At 34.9% G+C, this 14934-nt stretch overlaps 1 protein-coding gene across 1 annotated transcript; it reads left to right on the top strand.

Moving 5' to 3' along the window:
- The first annotated feature begins 369 nt into the window (after nucleotides 1-369).
- On the top strand, nucleotides 370-14934 carry SMU2 (RED family protein). The gene is made up of 12 exons (XM_088703152.2): nucleotides 370-615; nucleotides 704-786; nucleotides 2223-2363; nucleotides 2487-2536; nucleotides 3611-3725; nucleotides 4038-4086; nucleotides 4202-4291; nucleotides 6263-6331; nucleotides 6411-6534; nucleotides 9537-9883; nucleotides 10178-10561; nucleotides 14525-14934. The coding sequence occupies exons 2-12, from the start codon at nucleotides 743-745 to the stop codon at nucleotides 14798-14800; spliced, it is 1689 nt and encodes a 562-aa protein (XP_088559278.1). The 5' UTR covers nucleotides 370-615; nucleotides 704-742; the 3' UTR covers nucleotides 14801-14934.

Raw genomic sequence — 14934 nt, 5'->3', positions numbered from 1 at the left:
GTTGGTCTATCCAACTCTTTTCTTTTGCTAAAGGCTAGTCCTAGTTTCTACCTAAATCTCATCTATGAAATTGTTGGACGGTAGGATGACAAAGAAAAAATCTTCATAGTTTTTTTTTTCCTCCTGTAAAATTTATATTGGAAATGAATTGAGTTGATATGGGCTTATTTAAATAAAATATATAATTTGTAATTTAATGAGAAATTCAGTCCAACCTTACGGAATTTTGGTTTAGGTTAGTAGATTTTTGACCTCTCCAAGTATCCCCCGGTCCGTATAAGGTCTGATCCGACGGTGATGGTAACGATGGTTTTCGCTAAAACTGTAAAAAATTCCAACTATGTGGCGGTTAGTCTGGTCGTATTACCTGAACCGCCCTTCCGGTTCGGACGCACGCGGATCGCCGATTTGGGGCTTCCACGCGAAAGGTTTTAAGGATCTCATCTCCTCCTCTCCGTCGTGGACGCGAAAAGCCCACGAGGCCCTCTCCTTCTCCAACCCTAACTCCAGATCTCTCAAATCGATCTCGCTAACCCCGAGTGTAGCTCAAACACAAAGATTGAAAACCCTAGCAGCAAGGTGCCGTCTAAGGAGCTATTCACTTCGCTCATAAAAGTCGGTATTTTTTTTCTTCCTTCGTTCCTTTCTTTGTATTATTATTATTATTATGAATTTCATCTTATAAGAGAGCTTTGAACTGAAGGGAGAGAAGGGTTTCGCATCTCGAGATTAGAAATTTGCAATGGCTTCAAGAAAGAATTACAAGGAGAAGATGATGCGTCGGAAGTAAGTCATAAGTCGTCCTCCTGTTTTTTAATTTTTGTTCCGATGCTATTTATCTTTTTCTTCACCTTCTCAATTTTTTTTTTCCTTCGAAACATTTTATGGAATCTTCTGCTCGACCTGCGGTTTTTATTGGTCGTTATTATGCTACAGAGAAGGAAAATCGCAAACTTGCAATTATCTTAGGAAATGGAATGATATGTATTCTATTTGCTAGTATAAAGCTGAAAAGAAAATTTATTTTTGGTCTCGTATTAATTCTTTTGCCACCTTCTAATCGTTGGATCGCTTGTTGTTATTTTTTCTAGTTTACACTTCACTACGAGGGATGTCAGGGAACATGTGTTGACTAGTTAAGAATTATTGGATAAATTTAGGGTTTTCGATTCATAAGTACATGCTTTCCAAGTCACACACTTTGACCATAACTACCTTGGAATAGCATTAGATTGTTTTAAGTGTTCAAACACTTGCTTTTGGTTAATACAGATAATCTATCCTACTGTTGGTTATTAAAAGGCTTACATTCCTCATTTCTCTTAATGTGCACTTTCTCCTGTCTCTCTCTCTAAATTGTAAATGTTTCATTTACTGTTGTTGATTCTTTGATCCTTCTAATTTGCAGTCTAAGATAAACATTGGCAGTTTGATATTACAATTATGCACTAGCTGGTTAATGCATTTAACTTTACACTTTGAGATACTGATGCATTGTTCCTTCAGTGTGTTTCTTTAGTCTATACTCTATTCTGGATAGGTTGGGAGGAGTTTATCAATAATCTGGCACTGATCTAGAAAAATGGATGGATATGGATACATATTGTATATAGATATCCGAATATCTGTGATATGTTAACACAAGTAAATCATGTTCATAAGCCTGCATTTCCTAAACAGTGGCTTAGTGCATTAAGAAAGGCACTGAAATGCTGAACTTTTTTGGGAATTTAGTAGGCCAATGATAAACCATACTTTTTTTAACTGTCTTCCCTTAATTTCCTATGATTAACTTTTCTTTTCTAAATAAATTCAGGATGCATCAACTATCACATGGTGATTTTTATCATTCACACACATGCTTTTAGGTGTGGTTGTAGTTACTTCTGTCTATTTAAGGTTTATTTTCCATCATAGATATCATTCTTTTGTAGTATTATAAGGTAGGTCTGATTGATTCTTATGGGCACTGTTGAGGAGATCACTTTTTAGTTTTCGGAGAATTTTCAAGGCTTGAAAACATATTGCAGATTGATGAAGTGATTCTGTAGCCTAAAATAACTCAATTTCTGGATTTTTTTTACAATGAATTCATAAACATATCTATATTTGCAGATTTCTTTATACCTTGGTATTTGAGAAACTAATGCTTGTGGATTTTTTTTCCTTCTACTTTTATGTGGTGTACTTATAAAGGTTTATACTAAGCTTATTTTTATCAGAGAAGAGAAGCATGAAGAACCAGACACACCAAGGTATCGAGATCGTGCTAAGGAACGCAGAGAAAATCAAAACCCTGATTATGAGCCAACTGAGCTTGGTTCATTTCATGCAGTGGCTCCTCCTGGGACAGTTGATTTAAGGTATCATTTCTACATTTTCTTATGTATGATGCATGATCCTTCATTCTTCACTTGCTTGCGCTCTCCTTCCCCCCTCTTTTTTACCCTCTTGCACTTGTGGTGCTTATTGCATTACTTCTGCAGGTTAGCTGATGCACACAAGATATCTATTGAGAACAGCAAATATCTTGGAGGTTTGTGTGCCCATCATCTTTTATATTACTTTTAAAGGGAAAGTTGCTGATTTCATCATCTCATTTTCACATTGGTAGACAGCCTACACCATGAATGGGTTTTAAATAGTCAGGCCTAAAGGTTGATGGACAGATCAAAGAAAAACAAAAAAAGAAAAGAAATGGTGATGAATAATGACCGCATATCTGACCACGTGTTGTTGGTGTAGAAATCACTTTAAATGAACTAAGCATATGAATATCTCTTAGATTTTCAAATATTTTCAAAGCTTGGATTGGAAAACTTTTTGTCAAAACTGAAGAATATCTGTGAAACCACAATGTTTTAACCAACACCTAGAAATTTGGTATGACTACCAAGTATCTATGTTACCTGACTGTATGGCATCGTAATCTCTTAAATCCCTCAACATTTGGACAATTACTGTACAAGTACTGAAACATGTTAAAGTACTAGAATAATTTCTAGGTGTTGGTACTTTTCATAACAAGAACTCACTTTTCACATCATATCACACATATGGAAAATAAAGAACTAGAAATGATGCTTCACTAAAGTTGCTTGATGCTTTAGCTATTACTATTAAACACTAGAAATAGTCCGGCTTTTGAAATATTATAGCGTGCACGAAAGAGACATTCAATTGAAAATTCAGAAACCCGAATGAAATGTTGACAGCTCTATTTTTTGTGAGCGAGAAACTTAGATAGTATTGAATCTAACTATCCAGAAGTGTTATCATTTCAGAAATTCTGAAAATTTGAATATCCAGGTGAAGTTGATGTTGGCCGAAATTGTGAAAATCAGTATATTGATCACTTATCCTGTTGTAGATAATTTCATAAATCTGGATAAATTTTAGTTTCTATTTTTTGATTCCCATCAAGATTGATGAAAACATTTTGACGTTGATTGTAGCTTGATTTAGTCCACTAATATCTTTTGGATAAATTAGTTTACATGCTCGAAACAGGGTACCACTTGTTTTGATATCTTGTTTCTCATGGGATCACTGCAGCTTTGAAACTCTTAATTATGAAATAACTTGTTTTTCTTGATTAAATTTTTATTAGGCGATCTGGAGCACACACATTTGGTCAAAGGTTTGGATTATGCTTTGCTTCACAAGGTAAGAAGTGAAATTGACAAGAAACCAGATGCTGAAGATGGGAAGGATGGAAAGTCTAGGTATGATGTTCTAGTTTAGGTTATAATTGGATTCTGTATAATGCTCTTGGAGCTCCTTTTTTGCCTTTTTTCCCTTCTTTTTTATGACTTTAGTGTTCTTTGATAGCATTGGTAATTTGTGAGGAAGCAATCTGTAACAGTGGTGGGGTAAAATGCCATTTGATTTCGCTGTAGCACAGCACCCCATGCTTTCTTGCAATCTTGTTGCTATGTTATGTTGTCCTATCTCTAATTTGCACTTCCCTAAAAATTGATGTAGTTATTGTACCATGAAGAGACCTATCGATAATCTTTTTATTCTTTTTGTAAAAGGGTACCAAAGGAAGATCAACCACTTTCATTCCGTACTGCAATTGCAAAGGTTCGTTGACACAATAATGAAATTTATCAATTTGTTTTGCCTCTTTGTTAGAATTTGATAGCAAAAATATCTTCTTAAGCCTTGCGACTACTTAAAATTAATTTTCTTGTTGCAGTCAGTATATCAATCGATTATTAAGCCGCAAAGCATTATCAAGGCAAATGAAATGTTTCTTCCTGGTCGGATGGCATTTATTTTTAACATGGTATGACCTTTAATTTTCCTTGTTTAGAAATTTTTTACCATCTTCTCACTGTTCTTCCAACCATATTGTTTCTCAACAATCAGAGTTCTACATAGTACTGACCATGTGTTCTTGATTGTCACTGTTGTTGAATGAGCCACTACTGCAAGCAGTTTGATGTAGACATGTCTGTTTTATTTTTCGTTTGTAATGGGATTCATAAATGTTGGTAATATCTCTGATTCATTGTTAAATCTCTAGTAATGGACATACAAGTGCTTAGCTTGTTTTCATTTGGCATGTTCTTCCAATAGAGGGCACTTGATAGAAATTGGATTCTTTACTACACTTGACAGGATTCTCCCCACAATCAAGAAGTGTCTGTAAATTTCAAAGGCTGCTACTCATTTGCTATACATGTTATGTTGTGTATTGCATTTGTTGTAGTATCTTTCATTTTTTTTGCATATTGGTATGTTCATGACTATGATGATCATATCATTTCTGTCTTTCTATTGGCCATTTTATTCCATAATGGATAGGATAACAAGCTTGTTTGCATCTTTGCTGTCCTAATCTTGAAGTTGTATCATATCAGAGCCCTTCTCACCCCTCCTCGAGAATTTAATGTTTTTGTGGGACCAGCCCATTCTTATCAGTCTCTTCAGCTGGATTGGATTGTTATCTCCTAAGCAACGATACATCCATGCATTTCTCTCGATTGGCTGCTGGTGGAATTTAATGACTTCTATGGCGTCAATGACAAAAGTTGTCACCATTGATATAGTCATTTACTTTCAAGAACCACGTATATTAGCTATTAACTGAAATATGACACCACCATCATGTATCCCGTTTAATGCCTGGCAATTATCACTGTAGTCACTTTTTCATTTTTCAGATGTTCTTTTACTAGCACTGCACTTGTAAAACATCACCTTCATATTGATGTTTGAGTAATGGTATTCCATGACACATAATTTCCTACATGTTAAGTTTAATTTCTCCAGTGATTTGGTTTTAGCTTTGAATTTGTAATAAATAATTTCCGTTAGGACTAATATTCCTATTTGATGAGTCTATCTTCACTGCTGCAGTCTTGTTCTTTGAATTGTTATGGTTCTGTAAATTTGATAATATTTCTATATGGAAGTTCATATTACTCTTGAAGTTTGGCTAGTAACCATTTTCTAATCTCTAATTTAATAGAAAACCGCATCTTTACCATAAGGGTTATCTACAAACTCAGTCTGCTGTAGAGATATTTGGAGAAATAAATAGTAATATTAGTTGCATCATGTTAGATTCCCCTAGTTTTTGAGGTGGACTCCTCAAGCCCCTAAATTCTTCTCATAATACTTTTCCCTCTTTCGTCCAATACTGACTTTTGCCTTTTGTCTTTGTATCTGATTGTAATGTTTTAATTGGCCCTTTTATGAATTTTAAACATCCCTAATACAGTGTCCTTTTTTACTTTCCTCTGTCTTCATCTATCCCTCTACTCCACAACTATATTGGGGTTCAACTCATCCAATTGTCCTTTTGCTTTGTTTGAAGCTTTGGGATTAATTTATCCTTTACATAATATCTTTCTTGTTCTTTTGTATTCAAATTCATTTCCATCTATTATTTGCCTTTTATCAATGTTAGAGGTAAATTTAGTCATGATTAGGTAAACTTGCGTCTATTCTATTCTCATTCTTAAAGATCACATTCCTGTTTTCATCAGTTTGGCAATGGCCTTTCATTCTTTTGTTTAATGGGTTTCTTATAATTTCATGAATTGAGCATCTTTGTTAAACATTTAGTTGATTTTGTTCATATCAATGCATTAGACTTTCAGCTTGTGTAATCTTTGTGGACACACCTTTGATATCTAGAAAGCTTAGGAACTAAGTCTTGCTTCATGCACTGTATCATCTCTTACATACATGTAAATTTAAGTGTTTGCTTTCTTTTATTTGTTTGCGTGCTTTGTTTTTTTGTTACCAGGAGGATGGGTTTACTAATGATATCCCTACTACTCTTCATAGAAGCAAGGATGACTGCCCAGTTCTGGAGGTATATGTTCATGTTTTTGCATGCTAATATTCTCTTTATGATTAAACAACTCACGCTTCATACTTGATTTATTCTGCAGGAAATGGTTACAGTCAGTGTAGATGGTTCTGTTCTTGATAGGATTGCAAAAATCATGCAATATCTTCGTCTTGGATCATCTGGAAAAGTTCTCAAAAAGAAGAAAAAGGAGAAAGATATGAAAGGTATGCATTTTTATTTATGATAAAAGTGAAAAAGTGAAAATAATTTTAATCTGTGATAATCAAAGGAGGATAAAAGCCATAAATGCCTTATAATAAGGGTGGGGCTTGTATTTGGGGCAAGGACCCTTAGAAGAAGACCATGAGTGTTAAAAAGGATTTGATGATGCTGGTCATTGCAAGGTATTTAAACTGTGATAAGAATGAAAGATGGGCATAGTTTGTTGTTCTTGAAGCGGGAACATTTGTCTAGAAGCTTTTTTTTTTATAGTTCTCACTCCATTAAAACAACTAGTACAATATTAACCATTTTCACAAATTACATCTATCCCATATGTATTTGACCCCCCTTCAAAACAATGCTCCATTTGACAGAAAAAGGAATATGTGATCCATCACCATCCAACACCCCACCAAAAAATAAAGCACATGGAACATGGAGAGAAACTTGCTTTGCTTTAGCTCTCACCCTTAGATTGTACCATATAACAGCTCATTTATGGCATAACAAATAAGAAACAAATGTTTGCTATAATTCTAATATGACGGACATTAATTTCTTCTGTAGATGTTTATAAAAAGAAAATTCTCACGAGTCAGCGGGTGTGAAACCGAGGGATATCTGATTTTTTATTTTAGCAAGGTGGTGTAGGATATTCAAATACGTTGCCTATGAAATTTGTATGATACTGCAGAAACATGTTCAAAGTTATTGACCAGAGCTTAATTGTGATCGGATGATGGTAGCAATAATTGTTGCTTAATTACTGTTAGTTGGTGAAAAGGAGAAAAGCACTATATGGGTAATGTTGAGTTAAAGTATTGTGGACTGGGTCGCTTTTGCTATCTGGTCAGTGACGAGAAAATTGCTATCTCGTCAGTGAGGTGCCAACTCTAACTTCTAGGCTAAAATGTTTATGGCAATCATAGGGTGATATGGTAAGTAACTAAGTACACAAGATACGCTCTATCTGTAAGTAATAAGTTAAATAGATATAGGAAAATGAACTTGCATGATGCTTCTCTGAAGTAGCTTTATTATTTACCAAGGACACTATTGGAATTAGGGCTTTGAAGTCTTGCGAGCCGGCTTTTTTTTTTTTTTTTGAGGTTTGACAATCTGATAGTCTGTTTGAGGCTTGCGGATACTTGTTCCAAACCCAATTAAGTCCTTCAAGTTTTCTAGTTTAAGATTTTGCTAGTTTAGTCTTTGTGATGTTCAAAAGATGGCATAAATTTTAGTTTGAAATTATAGTTGAGATTGAGCCTAATGATGAAAGATCATTAGCTGTTTTCTATTCAAAGTGGTCAAGGTAGAGCACCTTAGCTGGTAACTCGATTTAGAAGTTTTCCATTTCATTTTCTTTAGGAATCGATTAGTGTTGTAGTGGGTTTAGGTATGGGGAAAGCCATATGTATGAGTTGAATGCCATACTATAGTAGTCCTTTGAGCAGTATAAATTGGACCCTTCAAAATTTGGGTTGTTTGACATGTCTGGCACTGGGACACCTGAACACTAAATGAAACTCTGACACTAAAAGTCAACAGACCATGATGTCATCATGATTAGATATTGACATTTCACACTTATTTCTAGAAGTTTGCAAGTCTAAGATAATATTTAAGAAATGCTTTTATCAATTAAATCAAATCATTTGTTATATACGCACATCTATATCTATTTACTGGCACATTAATACGGATGTGCTCACATGTCTGATTAATTGGAGGCTTCCATGTCCAACTCTTCTGGACACTTGACACCTGGGTCATGGGTCCAAGGCTCCAAGTAACATTGCTGTTGACATGTGTAGATACTCATTTCAAAGTTGAGTTTTGCTGGTTAGCCTAGTTTGGTTGTTCTGATGATCAAAAGCTGGCCTCAGGTTTCAGTGTGAAATTATGGTATTTTTCGTGGTTTCTAGTTCAGTTAGTGGTTCAAGTAACATGACCTTGCTATAAACTTCTTTTACAAGTTCTTTTATATTGAGAGGGGTGGCGGGGATACCTATGAATTTAATATGGTACCTTCTTTATATGAATAAAGTTTTTCTTAGAGATCCTAATCCAGTCTTTTTTCCCATTTCTAATCCATGCTTTTGAGACATGTAGGTACTTATTTCAAAGTTGAGTTTTTGCTGGTAGCCTAGTTTGGTGGTTCTGATGATCAAAAGCTGGCATCAGGTTTTGGTGTGATTAGAGTATTTTTCATGGTTTCTAGTTGAGTTACTAGTTCAAGTAACATGACCTTGCTGTAAACTTCTTTTACAAGTTCTTATATATTGCGAGGGGTGGGGGGGATACCTATGAAGTTAATATTGGTACCTTCTTTATATGAATAAAGTTTTTCTTAGAGACCCTAAGGCTTAGCATCCATGCTTTTTCCCCATCTCTAGTTCTTCATGCTGACCCATTGGAAAGTCCCTCAATTGCTTGGATGTAGGCTAATGAAGATGGAATAAGGCAAAGATTAGGATTCATGGGGATGAGTTGGAACAAGAAGAAAAATCAGTGTTACCTTTCTGTTAGCCTTAATGGCTAACAGAAAGGTGCCATGATTTAGCTTCTGAAAGGATTAATTAATGGTTTAGCTTCATAAGAATTTCAGATCTAAGGTAATGTGTATGGAAGTGTGAGAAAAGATATGGAAAAACTTGAAATAACATCATAGGTGGCCCTAGATAGAATTGCTTGGCAAATGAGGATTCATAAAGCCAATCCAAATAGGTGGAGTAAAGCCGAATGATTATTGTTGTTGTTTGGTTTGCTTCATATTCACAGTAAGAAAACATAAAAATTGCCTTATCCAGTACCAGGGAACATTCTAGAATTTGTAATTCTTAGCAAACAATGAGTTAATGTAAAATATGAATGACCAAGGGGCATTCTCTTTTTCTGAAAGGTGCACTTTGAAGCGTGGCATGTTTTCATGTAGAAATTGGAAAATTTCAGCGGGATTAAGATCATCAATTTCATTTTCTGCAACTATTCTTTACCTTGACAGGGAAAAATTCAACAGTAGGCAATGATTATGATGAAGAGAAGCCTGGACAACCTGATGGTCGCATTTCAAAGAGAGATCCAGAAAGAGAGATGCCACCACCACCTCCTCGCAAGAGCAATGCTGATGGAAGAGAGAAACCACCCCCTCCTATTGCAAGAACTGAAGTAGACGACATATTTTTAGGAGATGGAATTGACTATGCTGTTCCTGCTAAGGACATGAGCGAGAGCCCAGTTTCGGATGACATGGAAGAGTCTCCACATAGCCGAGAAAGGCAGTCTTACTTCAGCGAACCTGTTTATGGTCCTGTCCCACCTTCTGAACCTGCTCAGGCTTGGCAACAAACAGTGAGTTTATAACAATACTATATGTGATATTCTTTATTGTCAGAAGTGGTGAGGCATTCATTGTTTTAAGATAATAATCTATTGATTCTGTGGACAGCTAAAATATAGGATTGACGTATATGAAAATTTTGATCGTACACACACACACATAATGATCATTTGCACTCGTGAATTGTGATTGATATAATTTCAAACTTGTTACATGCTTAGTAGAAATACCACATGCTTTGCTACTCTAGACAATTTTGTTACTTCCATGTCCAAATAAATGTCTATGATTCTTTCATGTTGCAGAATGGGTATGATGCCATTCAAGCTCAAATGGTGGCTGCTGGATACCAAGGAGAGTGGCCAGACTATCAGTATGCTGAACAGTTGGCTTATCCTGAACAGTATCTCCAGCAAAATATCCAGGAATATGATGTGTTGGCTGGAACAAATGTACTACAGGACCCACGGTTCATGACTCAAGAAGACAAAGACCGGGGTTTAGGGTCGGTTTTCAAGCGTGACGATCAGCGGCTCCAACAACTAAGGGAAAAGGATGCTCGGGAGAAAGATCCTAATTTTATCTCTGAAAGTTACTCTGAATGCTACCCTGGTTATCAAGAGTATAACCGCGAGGTTATAGACAGTGATGATGAGGACGACTTGTCAAAAATGGACATGGGTGGCCGGGTAAGAGAACTCTTCCTTTGAAATTGAAGTTCTATAGGAGGTTGTGGAGACTGTTTAATAAGAAAGGGAAGTGCATCATGTGAAAAATCGAGGCACACCTATCAATATAGTTAGATCAAATGAAAATATGACTTATAGGGGATTGCAGGCATCAATCCTAATATGCACTGCATTTGCTTGACACTAGCATTTTTTAAGTTTGGTTAGGAGTTTATAGTCTTATCCTGCTAACCTATCAAACTTGCAGATGAATATGAAAAAAGAGCAAAATATGGTTAGGATTTTATAAGCCTCCACATCTGATAGGTGGTAGTAAACTTGAATGCTGATATTAGCTACTAGCTTATTTTCCATATGCTGAGGTACGTAAGAAATGAAAGAGCAAAAATCTACAGAACTTACCATCAGTTGTAACCATTGATTGTAAATTGACAACCTTGCTAATCATGATAATTTACAAGATTTAATTAATTCTTTGTTTCTAACTGATTATCACCCAAAAAGAAACAAAAAAAAAGATATCATAACAAGAACACAAAAAGAAATAATAGATATTTTAGTTTTGGTGCAACAGTAAGGACATTTTCTTGGGAGAAAGTTTTTGTTATCTAATTATGAGATATTTTAGTTTTTCCTAAGCTTGATTCATCAACAAGAACACAAAAAGAAACAGGAAAAAGATGTAGATAAGAGATCTTGTCTGGTAACTATTTTACATTTGCTGTTTCACTATAAATGAGGTGACAGTTGAAAGCTTGTGGGATACAACACATGTCAATAAAGAACATGCAAATTCTGGCTCATATGTAAGAAGGTATCATAACAATCACTTATTAAATACTCAGGCAAGCCTTTTTAATGCAGTTATCCAAGCAATTATTTTTAAGCTAAAAATGCTATAATTTTCTAATATAAAATAATTCTTCTTGACCTTTTGATCTGGAGTAACCTCCTCTGTCTCTTGTATGATTGATGGTGGTAGAATCTGTAAGGTCTTACTACTGCTACAGAGATTGAAATCATAATTCGAAGTTTCATCAATCAAAAGGTTTTGTTTTCAGAAACGATCTAAAATCGGGGTTGGTCTGGGAGTTTCATTTAAAACTAACTTATGTGACCAAATTTATTTTGTATATGGCTTTGTATGCTAATATGTTGCCATTCCTTAATGTTCTTAAACATTGGAAAGCTTTTTTTCTAAATTAAGCTTTTGCCAAACTTTGAGAGACACTACATAAATAGATATAAATAAAGTATGTTTTGACACAGTTTATCCCAGAGCTCAAACCTTATGTATACTGGGATTGTTGTATGCTAGATCGTTGTCAAATAGTAATCATTTAATGTACGGTAAGCATGATTTCTTTGAACATAATAATTTTAAAAAATGTTTGGTCATTTTTCAATGCAAAATCACGTAAAGTGTACTACCCAAAGGTTGCAAATTGTATATTTTATTTAAATGTTCTGTTTCTTTTTGTCTTATACTATTACTCATTGTTGCCTATAACCTTTTCTTTTTTAAAAAATTTAATTGATAGTTCTTGTGTTCTTTTATAATTTTCAAGTAGAACTGCTGAAACTATGGCAATAAACGGCCAGTCATTGAATCAGTGAAATGGAAGCTCATTTTTTCAGCCAGAGCTGAAATCCTGAAACTGCAACAATTTTTGAACCTTGGTTGAGATATCTCCAATGCCACAGCTCAGACAAGTAGAAACTTCCGTTTCGCATGGATATTATGAGATTATTAACTAAAAATATAGAAATCCAGGGATTTCAAAATGGACAACGAACGGATGGGGAAAAAGTGCAGCAAAAGTTGCAATTGAATATAAGCATGAGAAATTTGACCATTCATTCTCTCTTTTAAAATGATTGATGTCCTTACTCTTCCTAGATAATTGGATATAAGAAATAGAAACATAGCTTCATAATGAACGATTTAATGCAAGAACAACTTTATTTGTTTGGTATTAAAACAATTGGAATAGATGGACTTTAGATATAAACAAAATTTAAACTATCTAGCACTAAATTGACTTAATATCCTCCTCCTCTGTTCTTGCCGGAAAATGTGGATATCATGCTTCTATTAGTATCTAGGTGGTTCTATTTTGTTAAAATAATTGGTGCCCTCATTCTTGCTGGATTATCAGGGGGAAAAGGAACTAAGAAATAGAAACCTAACTTTGTAATGGACAGTATAATGCAAGAACAACTTTGTTGGTATATAATAAACTAATACAAGTTATATAAGAGGTGGACTTCAGCTATGAACCAAATGGGAACTTTTTAACCCTAAATTGTTGTAGTGTCAGATTGTTCGACCATGAGATCATTTTGTTCGGTTAGTATTGGAAAGTATCAAGAATAACAAATTTGCATGTGGTTTTTATTGAACTGGAGTAATGATTATTAGGGTACATGATAGCTAACTTTGGCTGTGTGAAGGAATAAATATATGTTGATATGATATATAAGAACATTAATGGTTTTATGTTAGTTTTGATTAGGCATGACTAATTTATATTTGGCCTTCCATGTCTTATGTTGTTTTCGATGAATTGATGGATGAGGACATGGTTGAATTAGTATTGAAATTAGGGAGGACACTTAAAGAGGTTAGTGACTCACATCTCATAAAATTTACAGAGTATATGAAAGTGGGGACAAGATGAAAATGAGGCATTAATCAAAATGACCAGCAGATTAAAAAGCATGATCATATATGCAGCTTGTTCTGATTATATATAAGAATGGAGATTTCTAAAATAATCACATGGATAATGATATGATGTGGTCTGTACTGATAGTTGCGAAATCACTACGAGCCTCTTTAAACTTTGACTGTAAAATTGATGAGACAACAGTACGATGACATTGCATTATTTGAACAATAACAAGGTCCATACTACTATTCTAAAGATGAGAGTGATCTTATAGAAGTTCGCTAGAATTGGAAAGATAACTTGACTTGAGCATATAGGATGAAGGGATTTGCTGTGGATATTCTTAGGGGAACTGATTCTGGCACGTTATACAAAATATTCAATGTGTTTGTTGCTCATAGACTGTAAAACTTTAATTGATTAATTATCTTGTAAAGCCAAGATGGAATAATCAGAGGTAAAAGTTTTCTTTAACGATGAACACTCATGATTTCCATGATATGGTCATAAAATTTCTTTCTTTTACCTCTTTAATTTTTTTAAAAAAATTACTTTTGGAGGGTATTTTTTGTTTTTTTTTTTGGGGTGGGGGGTGGGGTGGGAGGGTATGAACTTTTTCTGTTGCCCTATGATTCTTTGAATAATTCAGAGCGGTTAAATTTTCCTATATATTCTAGTAATTACGAACTTTCTGAGCTAATCACAAGTCACAGTTTGTTCATTAATACTTGTAACTCCTATCCATGTACTATATGTAGCTTAGCAGGTGCTAATGCAATCATGACTTGATATTTTTTTTGCATTTATCTCTGAGTTGCAAGTTTACCACTTAGCTCAAATATCACCAGCTATACTTTAATAATTTCATTTGAATTAGATGATTTATACCATGACTGCCACCATGGTAGATAGCCTGGGGCAATGGCACTGTTCTTTGTTTATGTTTCAAATATACTCTCTTTTTTTTTTTGCTAAAGAATATACTCTCTTTCTAGTTTCAATTTTACATCATGCCAAACCTGAGAGCATCTTTCTTGTATATTGCCTGAAATTACTGGACATGGCCTTTTTGTAAAATGTTTTAAGCAATCCCCAAGCTTAGCCCGGACACTTCGTAGGGTAATGTCGGCATCCATTCAGAAATGCTGATTCTCCCAATAACATTGCTAATTTTGTATCCCTTCTGCATTATATTGGCTGTTTGATGAGGATCGCCAAACGACTTGCATACAAGTGTGTTAAAGAAATAAACCTACAGTGGCATCTTTCTGACTTGCACTTTTGTAAACAGGCCAAGGGTCGTCTTCATAGGTGGGACTTTGACACGGAAGAGGACTGGGCTACTTACAATGAACAAAAGGAGGCAATGCCAAAGGCTGCTTTCCAGTTTGGCGTGAAGATGCAAGATGGACGGAAGACCAGGAAGCAGAACAAGGACCAGAAGCTCACCAACGAGCTACACAAGATCAATAAACTTCTTGCAAGGAAGAAGGCAGAGAAGGAGGGTCGTGATGATGCCGGGCACTATGATGATGACCCAATTCCTGGAAAGAAGCTTCGGATCTAAAGCATGTGTTTTTTTAGGTGGGAAATGTAAACCATTAACATCATGTCCATGGTGGAATTTGCTGCGAGTGAAAAAGGAGATTAATGTATATAGCTTATTTCAGAATTATTCTGAAAGGTTCAGTTTGCTGAGAA

Source organism: Phoenix dactylifera, chromosome 8 (genome assembly GCF_051530095.1).
Source record: "Phoenix dactylifera cultivar Ajwa chromosome 8, Ajwa_hap1_PhDact_Kaust_v1.1, whole genome shotgun sequence".
NCBI classification, from domain to species: domain Eukaryota; kingdom Viridiplantae; phylum Streptophyta; class Magnoliopsida; order Arecales; family Arecaceae; genus Phoenix; species Phoenix dactylifera.
Note: the sequence above shows the minus strand (reverse complement) of the source record. Positions and strands in the feature narration are given on the sequence as shown.

Excerpts from the sequence above, each read along its gene's own strand:
- SMU2 (XM_088703152.2), top strand. The coding sequence starts at position 743 with ATGGCTTCAAGAAAGAATTACAAGGAGAAGATGATGCGTCGGAA. Across the intron at positions 3,726-4,037 it reads GGGAAGGATGGAAAGTCTAG|GGTACCAAAGGAAGATCAAC; the intron begins GTATGATGTTCT and ends TTTTTGTAAAAG. Across the intron at positions 6,535-9,536 it reads AAAGGAGAAAGATATGAAAG|GGAAAAATTCAACAGTAGGC; the intron begins GTATGCATTTTT and ends TTACCTTGACAG.